The following is a 19,650-nucleotide window of genomic DNA, read 5'->3' on the forward strand; positions in this document are numbered from 1 at the left end:
ATGTGAACAGAGTAGGGAGGAAATAACATGTTAACATGATTAAGCAAATTTGGTCTTTGTGTTACCTCATATTTATACTCCTGTGAAAGAGGAAGTCATGACTGGACAACTTCATGTTTGTAGTCACCCTGCTGTTCTAAAAATGTAAATAAGTATGGGAATATACTTTATAGATATTTTCTTCATAAGAATTTCAAGGGGTGCTAATAATTGTGGCCCGTGAGCTAATGAAACTAATGAAAGATCAAAAGTATAAACAATGCAGATTTTTCTCAGTCTTCTTTGCTAATATTTAACACGGGGGCAACTCTATCATTTGGGTACTGTTATGTACGTTTGTGCATGTACTAATATGCACCCTTAAGGGGTAAATAAAGTACAAAGGCGTACATTTTGAAAAGGTACCACCCCAGTGACAGTTTTGTACCTTTTTTCTGAGAGGTGTATAGAAATTATATATATTGTATATAATTATATAAACTGTTAAACTACTTGTGACTGTAAATTATAAATGCAGTTGCTTAACCGCAATGCACCACATATGTTCCTATACATCTGTATTTCCCTTTATTCCTTTGATGTAAACAAAAAGCACACACAACCTGTTTACTTTAATTAGTTGAATAATGCAAATGCAGTAAACGGGGCTTTACAAAAGTGCTCAAGTTCCTTATGTGCCTTTTTTTGGGTAACAGTCTGCTGCATCCTGTGCTGGTCACAGAAGTGGAAGTTATGCGGTTTCAAACTGAGCACTTGCTGTCCTGAGGAAGGAACACACATTTGACTAGACTGTATCTTCTCTAAAGATGTGCTGCGCATCAATTCATCTCCTCATTGGTATGTTTAAAGATATATTTTTGTTGTTGTTGTTGTTGTTGTTGTTGTTGCTGTTTTTTTAATGTATTTATTTATTATTTGAGTAACTGCTAAAATTTGCGCGAATAGCTAATTGAAAACAAGAAAAGGAGCAGAATTAAATAAGATTTAAATAATCAACTAACTAAGCGTCTATTTCCTACTGTACATTTAAGGGTGGAAAATGGTTTCCATTGGTCATTCAGCCATTATTGTAGATGTACTTGTAATTTATAGATGTAATAATTTGTAGAGTGTAATAACTATGCTCCTCATGACCTGACCAAACCTTGATCTGGTACAATGCAGGTGCCTTATTTGTCTTTGCTGTTGAAAATGAGGCAACAACAATGATAAGCAGCACAGAAATTACCACTGCTCCAGTTTCAATGTTTATTGACAACACCACCCTAATCAATAAAACATCAGAGGGCTTTCTAGACAACTTTACCACTCCAAACTCCACTGTCGCCCTGTCAAACACGACGGATGGAAATACCACGTCAGGTAGCTTTTTCATTTTGCTTGATCAGCTGTCAATTAAGTGTCCACACACTTTATGCAGCAACATGGTACAATTGGTAGAAAAACTGTAAGCAAGTTTATATGCTATGCTGCTTGCTTCAGTATTGATACATAAATGGGAACCTCTAACCAAAGAACGTTACATTTGGTGATTTGTTTTTGCCCTTTTTGGCCAACAGAATCACCTACTCCTCCGCCCTCAGAACATCCGCAGACCAAGAATTACACCACAGACAAACCTCTGAAAAAGGATTCACAATCAAGCACAAAAAATATGATCAAAAGCACAGCAGGCAAAACAACCAGTAAGCGAGACAATACTGTGCAAGCATAATGATCACATTGTGCCTTTCATCATAAAAATATGACATTTGATTTTGCACAAAAGAGCAATGTGTGAATTCTGTTTTAACCTCTAACTTTAATCATAATGAGTCATTCTCAGACAGGAAGGAAGTATGTGCTCTAGCACACTCTTAAAACTGTCATCGTCTGTCAAAATAAATTATTTTTATTAACCACCTAAAGCAATTTATGTAAAAAAAAATGTATATTAGATCATAAATTTGCTATTCACAAAAAAATAAACTTATTTTCTTTGTGCAATGCATGTATATCTATGCATAATTTATTATTTTTACAGCAACTCGAGCAGAAAAACCTGGCAAAAACCATGGACCAAGTGAGTGACTTTTTTTCTTTATTGTCAGTGTCTATACATATTTTTATTTCAGTTTCCTTGTTTATTTTGAATAGATAGATAAAAAGATATATGTTCTTAATTAATCTTATTTGTATTAATTAATTTATTGTTTACTCTCAACAGCTTACATAATTATCCTGATTATAGTTGTTTTGTGCCTCTCTGGGGCAGTAGTTTATTGTTGCCTTCAAAAGAACTCCAGGGTAAGACATTTTTAGTAAATTATTACTAACAAGAATATTTGGAAAACCAGTAATAAAATTAATATCCTTGATATGTGGCTCCCTGTGCATTTGATATTTTATCATCATTACATCAGATATACAAACTACATACTGATCATGTTTAATGCAGAAGTACTCTGTGGACTTACATCCCAAACAAGAAGATGCTCAGATCCCACTCAGCACAGTGGATGTAGAGGTGTTTGACACCACATCAGTCAAAGGTACCTGACATTCTTAACTTTCCATCACCACAGGGATTTCTCTATTTACACTGACCCTGTGTTCTACACTGTTCCCAAAGATATACAAACATTCACTCCTGTCGAGTCCACCGAGCCGCTTAAGGACCCAGCGCCTGTGAAGGAAGCTGAAAAGCCTGAGGGAGGGAAAGGTATGAGACAAGCAGCTGATTTCTGTCAAATACTCTATGGCAATCACTTAATCTTGAGTAATGCATTATAGTTTAATTTAATTCAACACACGTGCTGATTGTTGTGTTTTCACTCATTTTCGTCAATGTGTGAAGACCTATATAAAGAACTAAGGAGCATAAGAACAAACCAGATGAAACAAGTGTGTGTGTGTGTGTGTGTGTGTGAGAGAGAGAGAGAGAGAGAGAGAGAGAGAGAGCTGCGCCCAACACTACAAAAGTGAATATGGGTAGCTGTTATTAAAAATTAATAAATAAAATGAAATAAAATAAATACTACCTTTCAAAAGTTTGGGGTCAGTTACATTTCTAAAGGAAATATTATACCGACCCCAAACTTTGAAACAGTGCTGAAAGTTCCTAAACTATTGTACTAAACTCTACTTTACTAAAGTTTTCAACTAGAGCAAAAATGATTTGTGACTATGATCCACAAGTCCCTTTAGTCAAACCAGTGACTAGAACACTGTTGTTGAACTAGTTGCAATAACAGAGAGCTCCACTGGATGGACTTCTAAGACAAGAGTATGTAGCTGCCAGTTTCTCAGTAAAGAATCCTACATTTTACAACAATGTTCAAACAGTAATAACAAAAAATTAACAAGAAAATAAAAAAAACCTTCAAAATTCTCAAATTTACGGCTGGTCCAGTTTCTTCAGTATGCTCAGTTTATATGGAAACTCCAAGCTTAAAGCCATGCAATATCCAAGAATCTTCAACTGCAGCTGTTGCACTGTGCTGTAAGAATCCTTGTGCTCAATACTGACAATACAATACAATAATAATAAGAAAAAAACGTAGGAGAAATATTTAAAAAAGAGATTTAATTAAAGATTTAATAAAAAGATTTCTAGTTCTGAACAAAAGATTTATCTTGTGCTGATATTTTAGTGTCTGCCAGAAACCATTATCTGAACTGAGCCTGCATGGACATGTTTCAATGCCTTCAGCATTTAGGAAATGGCCACTTTTGACCAGAGGCAACTGGTCTTTGTGTCTGATCCCTACCATCTGGAAGACCCATAACAGAAATAAAGATGCCATTGGTTGTCTGGGTTTGCTGGTAGAGGATTTTTTCATTTTTTTCTGGACATTGCTCAGAGATGGGGGCACATGGCGCCTTTCATTTATCTGGGATATCAACAATCCCAGCACTCTATTGAAAACTGAAGAGTGAAGGTGACTGCAGTTGACTGGAAATAATGACAGCTTACGTGTTTCACCCTCACCACTCTTGCAACAGGATATTACACTATTTCCCTATACAGTCTAGCAGTTTGAGGAACTTTAGAAGTTCCCTTAATTACGACATTGTCATTTTTAAGCAGTACAAAAAATAGATTACTTATTCACACAATATCACCCACAGAATGCTTAAAGGGGGTTAAACTGAACTGAGAGACTGTGATTAAAAAATATATTTTTTTTTTTTATCAACAAAAACATTCATTTGATATTCCATGAATTTCTCAAACTTGTTTCTGACCTTCATTAATGTCATTTTCATATTTTTTGGTCATAGGATAGGACGAAACTGAATAATGCTCTGTTAATTTATATTAGTACATTTAGTACATGGCATTACGACTTTTGGACTGAATTCATGTTAAACTAGCCCAGATCCTGGTGTTAATGGGATAGTTCACCCCAAAATGAAAATTCTGTCTTAATTTATTCACCCTCATATCATCCCAAACCTGTATGATTTATTGTACTACAGAACACAAAATATGATTTATTTATGTATTTAGTCCATACTACAGGTCCCTACATTCTTAAATCTAATTGATTCATTTAAGGCCAGTTACAACATCAAATGTACTTGTGTTTATGGATTAGGCTGTGAACACCTTGTAAAATGCTAGACAAGATGACAACGTAAAAGTAACAAACGTGACTAACAAAAGGGTGTAGTGGGTTTGTTTGCCTATAGCAAGTGGTGCAATGGCTTAGCATTACTTACTATGGTCTCAGTTTCTCAAGCTCCCTGTAATCACAGGATGGTTCTTTTTCCCACCAAAATCTGTTGCCTGTCATTGACAAGCTCCACGGGTTCCTCTTTAGGAACTAATGGGTCTCAGTCCGTTTCCTGGCTTTAGCGGCTTTACTTACTGCAACTGCCTCCAGGTCTAAATTACTACATGGTTGGAGAGAGTGAGTAACAGTGAGAGAGGGAAAGAAAATGACCATGGAGGAAAAAATAAAACAGAAGTGTGCATTGCAATGACATAGTGACTAATGGTTTAACGATGCCTCTTTATCCTGTAAGTGCTGACTTTCCAGTCACAAGGCTGTTTCTACCACCTGCTCATTCGATTTCTCCCAGTGCTTATTTTTAAGATTTACTGCACTGAAAATGATAGAGACCACAAGATATCCTCAGGTTTGAGACCACTGTGGCCAGACACCCAGGTGTTTTGTGTGCAATTGTGTTTTTTTGGAGTTGTCGGGAAAAAAGTATGTCTACAGATATGAACAAGTAAAATTTAAGACTTTTTAAGACCTTTTTAATACCACCTTATCTGAAATTTAAGACCAAACCTGTGATGGATATACACATATGTATACGTATATTTAATGTGTTTAATGTAAAAAGAAAACAAAATATCCACACTGTCAAAAATGCTATTTATTATTACGATATACAGTGAACTTTTCATACCAGCAGACAATATCCCATACAAAATATCCCCACAAAAGCACCGCATCACTGAGTTGGTGGTATAACAATTTATTCAGAAGAAAAATTTTCATCAGTGTTTTATTAGCTTTTACATACTTAAATCGGCATGTTTTTAATATTTACCCCAGGGTGTTATACCTTTATAAAGGCCCATATTTTTAAACTTATTAAATGTAGGCATCATCTTTCATGACAAATTCTTACAATTGATCAAGAAATTCAATATACACTGGCTGTTACCAATCAAATTAAATAATTGACACTGCAAAATTACAACTGCAGTAAATAATGTTATGAGATTAATGTTTTAAATACAATTTTGAATATACAAATAAAATGTTGGGGGAAAATGCATACTTTTAAACATGAGACTAAACCGCCAGTAGGTGGTTCATTCATTCAACCGATTCCTTCAAAACGCACAATCATTCAGTAACAAACATGCCTTGTGTTGCTTGAAGAATGTGCAATACTTCTGTTCTGATCTTTGTTTGGAACTATTTTCGTTGGTGAAATAGAACAAAATATAGAAGTCAATATTGTGACTAAAATGTAAATAACTTTACATACTTAACTACTTGTTTGTTGAACGAAAATCAGTGTAACATTTGCAATCGTGAAAATAGCCAAAGCAAAATAGCCCACTTGTCAAGGTGTGTTAACTACATCATGTTATAAATAAACTAAATATTAAAAATTTTTACCTCAGTATGTTTGTTCTGTGAGTTTCTTTATGTGTGCCGTTACGCTATTTGATTTGATTTCTCCATGAAAGTCTCTCACAGAGAAAGACAGCACAAGCCTCAACAGCGCGACATTGATACGTTAAGCTGAATGTAATAAAATCAGAAGAATCATTCTCACGTTTTGATGCGTCACTAGTTATTTTTTTTTGTCACTTAAGTTTTAATCAAGCTAGCTTTCCCATAGGGCAGGTAAAATTCTTGAGCCATTTTTCAGTAAACTTGCATTAAACCATTTAAAGTAGCTAGGAACCAGCTAGTGTTCGACTGGATTCTGCTACCGCAATTCTCTCTGATGACGCGGTGGCTACAGCGGGGAAAAAAATCTTTAATCTGTCCAATGATTGTAAACAGTCACTGGGTCCATCAGACTGGAGAGATTTTTGCGGTAATGTGACATACTGAATCTAAATTTAAGTCATTTAAAGACTTTTTAAGGACCCGCGGCCACCCTGATAAATAGTAAAGTTTAAATATTTGATGAGTGTTTAAGGGTATTCACATTTGAACAGTGCCAGAGTAAATTTGTTTGTCGATTAACAACAGCTGGTTGGAATATACTGTACATATTCATTTCATTTTTGGTGTGAATAGAAACATGAACTTATTTTGCTTTTTATCTGAACTGAACTTCAGGCTCCTGCATGTGTGACTACATTCTTTACAATTATGGAAAAATTTGTAAGCTTGTGCAAAAAAGAAGTATTTTACATAATGTAAAAATGATGTATTATGCTTGTTACTACGTTATATTTCTTTGTGTGACATCATACTTTTAGATATTGAGAACCATTATAATAACCACAACCAAAAACAAATTCTTACACATACTGCATTCCCTACAGAATCAGCTGATGTTAAACAAGAAAACCAACCAAATGTATCCAGCACTCAGGCCACAGTGAACACAAAGGATAAAATGGATGGGCTGACCGCAGTGGATCTGACTGATAGAGAACTGACGATCTCCACCAAAACTTCAATGGAATCCCTAGATGATGCTCTCAATGAAAACAACAGCAACAATACAGGAGCTGAAGGTTAGTGAGAATGAGAGAACATTTCTAATGTCAGTTAGACTGTCCATGGTTTGTAGACTGAGAGATGATCTGTAGACCATAAGAGACCATAACAGAGAGACAAAAAGACTATAAAACACAGTAGTGCTTTAATATACTGTAACGGTACATTCACACGGGGCGTCGGCGTTAATGATTCTCATTTACTTAGAATGGGTGACGTCATGCGTTGCCGAACTGAATTGTGGGTCCGTCGGTGTCACATCACTGGCGTTGCTCGCGGCAGAAGTTGAAAATTTCTCAACTTTTCAAGCGCCAAGGTAGGCGTCAGCCAATCAGATCGCCTTATGCAAATACCCTACCTCAGGCGCTAGCCAATTGCGGTCCAATGTAATTGGCTGTTGTCACTATGATGATCCTGTCAGCGCCAAGCTTCAGACACGCCGTCAGTCAAGTGTCTACGCCGATGCCCCGTGCGAATCTAGCGTAAGCACTGAGAATACTATTGAGGTTATTCAATTGTTTAGATATATTAATACTATCTCTCTCTATTCACCACTCCTTCCTTTTGTTTCAGTCAACGGCAATGGGCAGGAATTCACTGAAATCTCTATTGATACTTTACTTCTAAAATAAATCAGCCTTTTCCCAACATTTTACAATGGTAAGTGTTTTCCAGCAGTCCATGCAGATACATACATACAGTGCTGTGCTCTATTAGAGATGTACTCAAGCAAAGGAAATGCTTCTGGGGGGAAAAAACAGTATACTTTGATGTTTATTGTAACTAAAAGAGCAGTAGGGCATAAATCACACATTCATATCACAATTCACATTGGTCAGTCCAAGCAAATTTCACTTTTTACTCATGTGGATATGTGGTAGAGGGCATTCCATCTCTCATCACATCATTTCCACAGATGCCACTCCAGGTCTCACGTCATCAGACACTTGAGAGAGATACCACAGTTTTAATTCTCTCAGGGTGTTTTCTGCACACCTGTGCCGCAGCAGGTTGAGACTTTATTTCTGTTTGCAACTCCCAGTGAAATTTGTTTCTCTGTTAACAGCTGATGAGAGACCTTCATCAGCATTTCAGTACATGATGCCCCACGGTATGGACAATGGAATGCTCCATAGTGCTTTATATTACAGCAGTCATACCATTTCAGAAATGTAACATTGTCAGCAAAAATAAAAATAAATAAACAAACAAACAAACAAACAAATAAATAAATAAAAATCATAGGCTAAATACTGAGACATTCTGAAAATGTACTTGTACCCAATTGTAATACAATGGGTAATAAAAATGTAATAAAAAATTTAAAAATAGGACCAATTCACTTAGTGGTCTCAAACCTTTTGGACCCACCTGTATAGGTTATTATTACAGTGCTTCATATAGCATAATTTTTCTCTTTATGGAATAATTTGCATATATAAAAGAAAAAATGCAGAATATACTGTATGTACACACTACTGTTCTAAAGTCTGGTGTAGGTAAGATTTTTTTTTTTTTTTGTAAAATCCTTGTTCACCAAGGCTGCAATTTATTTGATACAGTAAAAAACAACAATATTAGCATATTATTTTAATATTTAAACAAATAATGAAGCTTAATATTTTTGTGGAAGCGTGATACTTTTTATTTTCAGATTCCTTGATATATAAAGTACAAAAGAACAACATTTATTAAAGTATGAAATAAGCATCTTTTTTAACATTATAACATCTTAACTACATATTTGAACGGTAGTGTATACATACATACACACACGGAAAGCACAAAGTGGAAAAGTATTAGAAATATTTATACATAGTAAGGCTACACACTGACAAACTATAATTAGCATAAAATAGTCCAGTCATTCAAAAACAAACAAAAACAAAAAAACAGTTAAAGCATCAAAGGGAGGAAACAGAGAGAAAACCTCTTATTCATTCCAGCTGGTTTGGAACTAATGAAGAGGTTGGAGACATGAACTTGAAAGAGGTCATTCCACCCCCATAGATAACAACTAATGACCATGACTGCTCATAAAGCAGTATAATTAGCTAGAGACCCAGGGACTATTATATAGGGTATTATTTTCCAATAAGGGTATGCTTTCATGTGCTCTCCGGTCATTGTAGAGGATCCATTTCCAGGTTTTGATAGGGCTCTCATAAATGCGTGAGCACTCTTTTTTCACTTTATGGTGCTTAGTCTACTCAAAAGAGAGAAACAAAAACTAATCAGACAGCAATATTTTGGGCACAGTTTAGTGAAGGCACTTACATTTATGGCCAACAGTGCTCTGTCTGCTTTAATGGCACTTTATGCACTACTTTCAGGTTTAATTGCTAAAGGTTAGTATGATGAATTATGTATTAAATCAACAAAGAAAAAGATCTGAAATCTGGAAAAACTTGAATCTTAAAACTTTTGGAGGAGTGGCCTGCACAATATGTTCTAATGACAAAGAAGCCAAGTCAATGCTAGATTTACAATAACAATCAGACACTCGCCCAGGCCTGAACAGTATTAGACACTGTGCTTTGGTGTGGAACTAATGTGTGTTTGTGCATGCACACATGCAGTTATTGACTACCAGCGTTTTGATGTGGTTATCTTCTCACCTGGCCAGGTGTAACTTAGGATGAGTGGGAAAGAGAGAAACTCAGAGCTGTACCAGGTGGTGCCTTCTGGTTTGAGTTAAAACCTGCAATCTTGTGTGCACTTTTCCTAGTTGTAAAGTTGTATGCAACCTTTACTCAGCCATTGCAACATAAATAGAAACATGTTTCACCATATCAGAAAGAGTTGGTGAGGTAATTGTGTTAGGTGGAAGACGCATAATAGGTCACTGGTAAAGTTTGGTTCTCTTTGTTGGTGTTAATTTTTAGTTATTTGTTATGTTTCCATGGTTCTATTGATACATTATGGTTTTATTTATAAGATTAACCACATATTTGACAGTGTTTGCATGTACACAAACACTGATGACTGTATTTGGTGGTAAGTGAGAAACCGTATTTCATTAAAATGTCATTAAAAGGCAGTGTTGCAAAGAGAATGTTGCAAACAATGTCCTTATAGACTTCCTCTTCACACTTCAGACTAAGTTTATCAGGAATAGTTCACCCAATTTACTCACCCTTGTGTCAATTTTCTGTTTACTGCAGAAGACAAAAGAAGATATTTGAAGAATGTTTTTATCCAAAAGTCAATTGGGTCCAACAAATGGTGATCCATCAGTAATATCATCACCCATTGGTTGTTGTGCCAAGATGTCAAGCCATATGACACACAAGAACCAAAGAGGTTTGATGTTATTTTTCAAAAATCTTCTTTTGTGTCCTTCAGAAGAAATGAAACTTGCATGAGTTCGGAACAACGAGGGTGAGTAAATGGTAACAACCTATTATCTTAAAGGTGTGCAAAACCTGTTTCTGTAGAAACTGCTGTATCTTGCATTAAAGACACTCAATGACAGGTGTCATTAACATTACAGAGCTGAACATTAAAGGCCATTTAGCAATAAGACTTGGAGAATTTGGGTTTAGGTTGTTGGAAGTGTGTGTTCATATATTTAGCTACTTTATCCCCTCTCATATTTCTAAAGCTTCTCCTATTCACCCTCAGTGAGAGTCATGAAAGGAGGTTTTATGTTGAGACCACACCCATATAGGTCTATCCCACCACAGTGACCCAGCAACCCTACATTTGATTCACGTGGGGAACATTCATCAGTGTCCCTCTAGATCTCCCTGTAAATCCTCACACCTTCCTTGATTGCAGCTATTTTTACAGAATGGGATAAAAGAAACGCAATAGGCCCCTGAGTCAAGCCAATGACTATTCTTCCACAGTTGTGAGGCAGAAAACTTGAAGCTCGTTCTCGCCCACCTGTTCAAAGACCATGCAACCTGTATTTATGTATTTCTTAAATCAGTTACACTTATCTTTTTCATTTAATTGATGGCTGTTTGTAAACCTAACAAAAATGTAAGCAAAAAAGAAAAAAGCATAATGTTCTCTCTTACTGGATGCTTCCTGTGTTGTTGTTATACAGTAGCTGTCAGACTCAAAGTTCATCTATATTTTGTCCTTCTCCAGCTGTCCTTTCGCTTAGGCTTTTTTTATCCATCCTGTGCTACTCATACTTTTAATGATGGCCGCTTTCAGTGGGGATAAATTTGCTTGGGTGACTTTACAAGCAGTGAAGTCATTTAAGTGGGGTGCTAATTAGTTCATGGCAAACATACATAGATATTTCAAACTTCCTGTGAGTTTCTTGGAACTCTTGTGTACAACTTTATAAGTTTTCTTTCATTCTTGTATTTCAAACTAGGAAAACCTGAAACTAACAGGTGACCACTTTATACTGCTATTTGTTTGTTAGTTTTTCTAAAGTATATTTATATAGAAAAAAGTCAATTTCCTTTCTGAAAGTCTAGACTGTCTTACTGTGTGTTCACAATGGTGAAAACACTGTTTGGCTAAGGTTTACAAGGTAGGAAAGATATATTTTCTAACACAAACAAGACTGCAATTCTTTAACACATATGCAATAAACACTCACCAGCTGCTCTGAACAACAGACACAAGTTTGACCACCACTAAAGTCCGGTCTTGTTTGTCTAGACAATCAGAAGTGCCCAGAAAGGAATATTTCATGGCATATGAGTTCCATATGTGGATTCTTAATATTCCTAAAGTAAAATAATCAGTGTGATTGTTGGTCCATTAATTAAATGCTGTCGTCATTAAGACAATTAGCACACATTTTGTTTTCTATCAGTTGCATTCGAGAATCAACTTAAGGACACTTTTCTGTCACATATTACATGCACACATAAATATCCAATAGAATGTTTACAAGTGTGCAATTTATGACCATTTCGCTGATAAAGAAAAACAGTTTTTTATACTACTGAAATTTATATAGTCAAAACAATGGTGCTTTCACACTAGCACTTTTGGTGGGCACCGGGGTTTGATTGATGTCAAAGTTCGGTACATTTGGATGATGTGAACTTGTGTGCGCACCCACAAACCATACCCAAGTCCAATTAAAAGGGGTGGTCTGGGATACGGTTCAAGTGAACTCTAGTACGGTTTACTGCTGATATGAATGCCATCGTACCAAATCTCGGAAGTGAACCACTATTAATGACGCATTATTTGATAAAAATGTGTGTTTATGTGTGTGTTTCTCTTACTTTCCTGGCGAGCGTGACTGACGCGCTGCAAGCAGAGAGCTGTATATCTCATTTCTGTTTGCCTTCAGCGTTCTTTAGAGCATTTGCAGTACATTCGTAAGACAAACGTAAGTGCCGTGAAGTTTTGGAAACAAAACCAACGGTTCAAAAACATAAATACAAAAGTGAATAGAGCAATGCTACGCATTTTGCAGCCTTCTCCTGCACCGTCATTACTAAGCAACGGGGTAAACAGCTGCTGGCTTGATGACGCAAACAAACTGCAGTTCAGACCCAAATAAAATAATATGAACGCAGTCCAGCGGGGGCAGGGGGAGGGGACCAGGTAATCGAAGCAATTGTGAACACACCCTAAGAGTGCATGCATTCAATATGGATGCCTGTTCGTTCACACAAGTTTTCTTCATTTGCTTGACATGTGGTTCGTCTTTTTGCTGGGAACAAAAGGACAAAGGTCAAGCAATTCTAATTAGAGAGAAGACTGCCAATGAGCTCTTGGCAAAGTTCCTTTCAAGGAAAGTCTGTTCACTCGCCAGCCATATTCGCAATGCCTCCGGGCAGCTCATCCAAGACCAAGCCATATCTAAATGAATGGGGGAATCCTGAAATCTCAAAAACTCACAAATAAATTACATATTTCAAATCAGCAACAAAATCTAATATGAACTGCCCCATGAATGTTGTTTCTTATGTTCAAATAGCATTAAAAAAGCTTATTTTTCAGGCTAGACCAGCCAATGTGCATGCACAGTCATAACATGCTAATGACTGCGCATGTGCATTGGCTGATCTAGCCACAGGTTTCTATGGGAACCGGAGCTTCTAACGGCTGCTGCAGTGATGCAATGACTTTACCAATCAGCGATTGGCTCTTTCATTTAAAAGGCGGGACTATTCCGCCATATTGCACGTTGCAGTTTCCCCCATTCATAAGTATAGGATTGAACCATTTTTGTATTTCTATAGACTTTGGCTCATGGTCATTTTTCAGAATCAAACCTCCTGGCATTCCAGTAGTTTCACTGAAGTCTGAAGATTATCAACCTGCAAAGGCTGTGATTTACATAAATAAGTAAATATTTGCACTGCATGAAATAAGTATTGTAATTAGTAAAACAAATTTGTTATTATTCTTATATGTGACCCTGGACCACACAAACAGTCATAAGGGTACATTTTTCGAAAATTAGATTTATAAATCAACTGAAAGCTGAATAAATAAGATTTCCATTGATGTATGGTTTGTTAGGATAGGATAATACTTGGCCGAGATACAACTATTTGAAAATCTGGAATCTGAGGCTGCAAAAAAATCTAAATATTGAGAAAATCGCCTTTAAAGCTGTCCAAATTAAGTCCTTAGCAATGCATATTACTAATCAAAAATTAAGTTTTGATATATTTACAGAAGGAAATTTACAAAATATCTTCATGGAACATGATCTTTACCTAATATCCTAATGATTTTTGGCATAAAAGAAAAATCTATAATTTTGACCCATACAATGTATTTTTGGCTATTGCTACAAATATACCCCAGCGACTTAAGACTGGTTTTGTGGTCCAGGGTCACATATTGTTTTTCATGAATACTTAATTATTTATTTATTTAACAGTGAAATGGTATGGTAATGTTAATATTTCTTACTTGTTTAATATTTGAGAAAAATAATCATTAAAAAGTAATAAATGGTACCTTCAAAATATCTTGGAAGCCTTTTTAATTAAAGTAATAGTTCACCCCACAAATGAAAATTCTCTCTATAGTTTGAATCCAAAGATAATTTACTTTTTAACATATATTGGTTTGTGACATGCACAATACAAAACTACAAGCAACCAGATTATCATAATCTGTGATGTTTTATCCTATGTATTGTTTTCATTGTTATTTATTTATTTATTTTTTAATAATAAACAGCTGACTTTCCACACACACAGTTTCAGGCACATGTCTGACTGATGGGTCTCTGAAAAGACACAATTCACAGGAAGGGCATCCGATAGCACATTCTCTCTCTTCCAGCTTTCTATTCTAGTGTCCTAGAGCAGCGGCTTCACAGGCCTGGCTGTGATCAGCCCACTGCTGAAAGATAGATACCTTCACCTGCCCGTATCTGCCCTGGGCATCATAGCCACATTCCTTAGAGTGGGATTGACAGGACACCTCTCCACCAACACAGACTCTTTTAACTGCTAGTAAAAGGAAAGTCTTGACAAGACAGCTTTGGCATGATGCAGTGAGGTGGCTGGAAGTACAAACTTATGTCACATTATTATTATTTTTTTTTTTTACATTTATTTAAATATCCGGTTATTCAGTCATTTGCAGAAGCATCTTTAGTTATTTATGCTCAGCTGTCAGTATTAACTGATAATAGAACATAAGCCATTCCCGACTCAAAGTAAAAATAAAGTTTAAAGTTGCAGTTAAAGTTTCAATAACAAGAAATACAATGGCAATTACATGAGACAAAGTTGCAACTGTAAGATATAAAACCACACTGTGATATACAAAGTTACATTGTGAGCGCCAATTACGAGAAATAGAGTCGCAATTTACGATTATTCATGTTACAAGATTTCTTTGTGACTGGAGAAAAAGCATTTGATTGATGCTCACTATTGGCCGATCTTGCTGGCCTGTCAGAAGAGATTTTTTTTTTGCAGATAAAACCGAGTAATGAATCTCTAAGCAGTAGGTGTTGTGTAAGAGGTAAAACTATTTTCAAAAACTGATCCCTTCAGGATGTGTCCTTTTTGGATTATGAGACACACAAATCACAATTTTCACACCTGGAACCAGACATGAGGTTGTAAGAAAGACACTTGAAGTTTAACCCCAGCCTCAGTCCTGGACTCCAATGGAAGCAGAAATGAGAACTAAATGATTTATCGCAAAAACAAAAAAGTGTCTTAAATGGATTCCAAGGATAAAAATCCATGATAATGTGGCTTCTGTGACCTCAAAACTGAATTACAAATGATATACGTGTATCTCAATTAAGAAACTGCAACAACTGCTTTACACTCTACCTGTTACATTTAAAGTTCAGTTGGGTATCTTAAGCTTAAATCTAAAGTAGAAAGGGACAAAAAGGTATTGAGATGGAAATTTAAACTGTCTCTACAAACTTGCCCTAACAGCTCTGATATAATTAGAGGTTCCACTTCAGTTTAACAGATTGGAGCTCTTAGATTAGTCCTCTGGTTTTGTCTTGATAAATCCTTAAAGGAATGTCCAGTCTTCCAGCTACCTGCTTTCCTCTCTCTATTTAAGAGGGGGTTAGGAGATTGTTATCTCAGGCTCAGTTTACTATGTACCCCAGCTTAGCCTAACGAGTCTATTCCGATGTGTATGGTCCACTCCTGACTTTTTGTAAGCCTATAATGAAAGTATTTGTGTTAAACTGGATAACAAGCAGCTTTTCTCTTGATAATTGAGTGGCCATTCATAAATGTTAATACAGATGTCATTGCAGCCATTGTGTGAACCAGTGTTAATTTTGTTGACGAATAGTTTTCGTCATAATTTTCGTCGACATTTTTTTTCACTGACGACAACGAGACCATAACAAACTAAAACTATTTTTGAATGACAAAAACTATGACGTAAATCTATTGACATTTTCGTCAACGAATAAAAACGAGACGAAAATGTTAGGGAGGGACGATTTGGGAAGAGATTCATTCAGAACGAATCTGCTGCGTGGTTCGAAGGTTAGATGCGTACATATGAACCGGCGGGACATAAGCTAACATACACTTGCTGCACGTCGCATAAAACGTTAAAAAATGTCAATATGTGGGAGTAAGAGAAGAGCAGACATATGGATAAATCTGACGACGCAAGAGAGAACTCATTTCGGTCCGTTTTTCTGAGCACAGACACTGAAGCATAAACACACAGAAAGTGCATCTCACAGCGTGCGAGTACTCTTTCGCGTCGCATGAACGGAGAATGTCAAAATTAACACTGGTGTGAACAAGCCTACAGGTTAAACAAAACATTAAGCTGATCAGTTTTCAATGAATGTGAGCATGTCTGTAAATGTCTTTTTCACATGTTTTTCACAAATAACATCAAGTGCTCTTCTTCTGATGTTTTAGCTTGAGGTAAGTGGTCATGTCAAAGGCTAAATGCATGTAGGAGGTTATGAGCTGGCTTTACAGCTCATGGGAAAAAGTAAAGTCAATTTTATCATTTTGGAGCCTATTTTCTTTTATCAGCAAGATAAATGTCCCATGTTGTATGTTGATGTATTGAATAAATGTGGAAAAAAATTATATAATTAAAAACCATATCAACTCTTTGTTTCACAGATCTCTGAACCAGACAGAAGGATTTTTTAAACTGGAAGCAAAAGCTGAACTAAGTTGTAAACTATGCGAGTCATTGTTAGAACAATGTTGTTTGCATATACAGTACATACAGTACTATGAAAAGTCTAACAGGGCCCAGTGTACTGTGTTGATGATATAATGTAACTTTCTTTATAATTTTTTTTCTTGTGTTTTACTCATATTTTGAATTGCATTGTGTTGTTTAAGGGTTAAAGGAAATATACTGTACATACGTAAACTTAACGGAGAAACTTAATGGAGTTAGTACCTTTACAGTTAGCATAATATTACCTATTATGTTTGATTTTAATATAGTAACTATTTTAAACCTAATTTATGAAAATCTAATCTAATCTTAAAAGGATAATTTTGTAAATTTTCAACCAGCTTTGTATTGTTGTCGACTATATATGTAAATGAAGAATGTGTACTCTTTCTCCGTGTTATTGGACCCAGATATCCCCGTTTATTTTCCAAGCAAAAGGATGCTTGGAATTTGAATCGACAGAGCATATATATCAATATATAAAATATATAAAAATCAAAAGTGTATTATGAGTGTTGACGTTTATGGCTACAGGGATATTTGTACATTGTACATTGAATACATTTTTAATTAAAATAGATATGTGTAAAGGAAGTTATGTAAAGGAAATCTCATCAGAGTGCTATAGAGCTCACAGTTCCTCTGTTGTATGTATATGCATGTTATAATGCCTATAACTGTTAACTGTAAAACTTAGACATTCGCATAATACAACTTTCATCACTTTACTTTTTTTGAATTCTAAGTGTTATACTTTTTTTATTTCTTTTAATCTCTGTGTAATGCTTTCACTGTTGCAAATGTCCATTGGACATTATGTTTTGGGTTAAAGTATTATTCATTTCTTTTAATCTGTGTTTTCTTAAACTGTAATCTACACAGTCTAAAGAAAGATATCAGCCTATTGTTGGGTGCAACATGGGTTTATAATTAGTTGCTTCTACCTTCTAATATCATACTGTCAAGTAATACAATAAAAATTAATCTTGATTATAAATATCATTACTTGTAGTTTGTATCTCTTTCTGGAATAACAGTCTTGGTTTTTAAATAAACATGTAAGTTTAAAACTTATATCAAATTGTAGTTTATAATATTAAAATCATGTTCTGGCTGCCCATTTTACTCTGCTTACTACTGCAGCTACAGTTTAACCGTAACTGCAAAATCAATTTGTCAGGTGTATGTTCTGTCTGTAATAAAGCAAGTTTACTGTATGAGAACTGTATTCGAAATTGCTTTAAGTAACCAAGCAGATGCCAGACTAGATGGTTCCGTAACAAGCCTGCAATAAAAGTTTTATTTCTGGTTTGAAGTAGTTAAGACTGCATTTATGAGCTGCCGCCTCCTACAAACTTTGATACCAGATTAGAGACCAGCTGTTCATGACTTTTCATACTCATTTCATACTCAACAATATTACAATAAATTATAATACAAATGTTTTACTCATCTAAAATGTGTTATGTCTCTGACAAAGTGTCTTAATTGTAATTTCTTTATTATGTACTAAACCTTTTATAATGCCTCCTGTTGCAAACTTCCAGGTGCACACTGAAATACCTCAACCATGTGTGCTGGGTGATAAAAGATAGGAATTAGTTGTCGCTTCAGAAAATCAAACACCTGAACATCAGAAGTCCCTGAACTGACATGTTTATAAAAACAAGAGGAAGAGGAATGTGAGGAAGTAAGTGATGTATAGTGAGGGCATCTATGCTGCCTTGTGGATAATGCCTAGTATCTTAGAGAGACCTTCATAGTAACATAAAATAATGCTGACAAAAACTGAAAAAAAAGAAGAAGAAAAAACAGGAAGCCAAGAATGCTATTAAAATACAAGAAGTATAGTAGGTTGTGCTGATATTATATATTTTTAATATTAAATAAGTATAGAATAACGCCTCTGGTGTGCATTATTTTCTAATAATTCAATGGACCGGAGTCAATTATTCTGCTTTTACTACAGTTACCACACCTCAAGACATTGTTCATATGTTGTATTTCAAGACATTTGTCAGGTTTTAAAATGCTCTTGTGTGTTGGACTAATTTCTTATGCAGCTCATCCCACGACTCCTTTGCTAATTCCAAAATGTCCTTTTAGACCTAGTAAAGGAGGCTTGAGCCGTTGATAGAGTAATGCTGTTATTAATGCAGAGAGAGAGAGACAATAGCGAAACTGTAAGTTTATCTGCTTCAAAAACAGTGCTGTTATTTCCATGTCAGTGAAAAATATCATGTAGCTTTTAAGTTGCTAGACTATTTTACTGCTAAAATTGTGGTTCTGATGCCTGTACCGAATGGCCAACATCGTGACTATATGATGAGAAAAAACAGGTATGCTTGAGCATTCTGTCCTTTTTAGGGTCGTATCTTGTGACATCATGTCCTGTTTTTGGTTAGCTTACATGTCTTTGGTCCATGTTATGCTCATATTTCATTCGAACTGCACCACAGTTTGTTTGGAAGTGCTTGTTTGGTGCACAGCAGGGTTCAGATGGCAGCATTCACACTCACTCAAATGAACCGCACTATCAGACCAATCGCACCAGGGTTCATTTTAATCAAACCAAGCATGGCAAGTGTGAACACACCCTGAAATAACTGAAATCATTTGGCGAAGTGATAATGAACTCTAATAAGGTCAAGACCTGCCTGGAACAAGTTTAGCCGTGCTTTTCCCTGAAAATAATTGAAAATTTTAGAACTTTCGTCAACCAATCAAAATCAAGCATTCAACAGTCCCTTAGCATAAATGTAAAATACTTTAAGACAAATTAGAAATCATAAAAAAATGACTTCTATAAAATAATCTTGTATATTTTAAATAATAATAAAAATAAAAAAAACATAAAAAGACCCAA

At 35.5% G+C, this 19,650-nt stretch overlaps 1 protein-coding gene across 1 annotated transcript; it reads left to right on the plus strand.

Annotated features, from left to right (window-relative positions):
* Positions 1-740: 740 nt before the first annotated feature.
* On the plus strand, positions 741-17,503 carry LOC107734559 (uncharacterized). The gene is made up of 10 exons (XM_016546546.1): positions 741-837; positions 1,165-1,362; positions 1,560-1,685; positions 2,024-2,062; positions 2,207-2,286; positions 2,438-2,531; positions 2,612-2,701; positions 7,013-7,207; positions 7,764-7,850; positions 16,718-17,503. Exons 1-9 carry the CDS (start codon positions 807-809, stop codon positions 7,820-7,822), a joined length of 912 nt encoding a protein of 303 aa, XP_016402032.1. The 5' UTR covers positions 741-806; the 3' UTR covers positions 7,823-7,850; positions 16,718-17,503.
* The last annotated feature ends 2,147 nt before the right edge of the window (positions 17,504-19,650 follow it).

Source organism: Sinocyclocheilus rhinocerous, unplaced genomic scaffold (genome assembly GCF_001515625.1).
Source record: "Sinocyclocheilus rhinocerous isolate Xijiao unplaced genomic scaffold, SAMN03320098_v1.1 scaffold580, whole genome shotgun sequence".
In the NCBI taxonomy this organism is placed as follows: Eukaryota; Metazoa; Chordata; class Actinopteri; order Cypriniformes; family Cyprinidae; genus Sinocyclocheilus; species Sinocyclocheilus rhinocerous.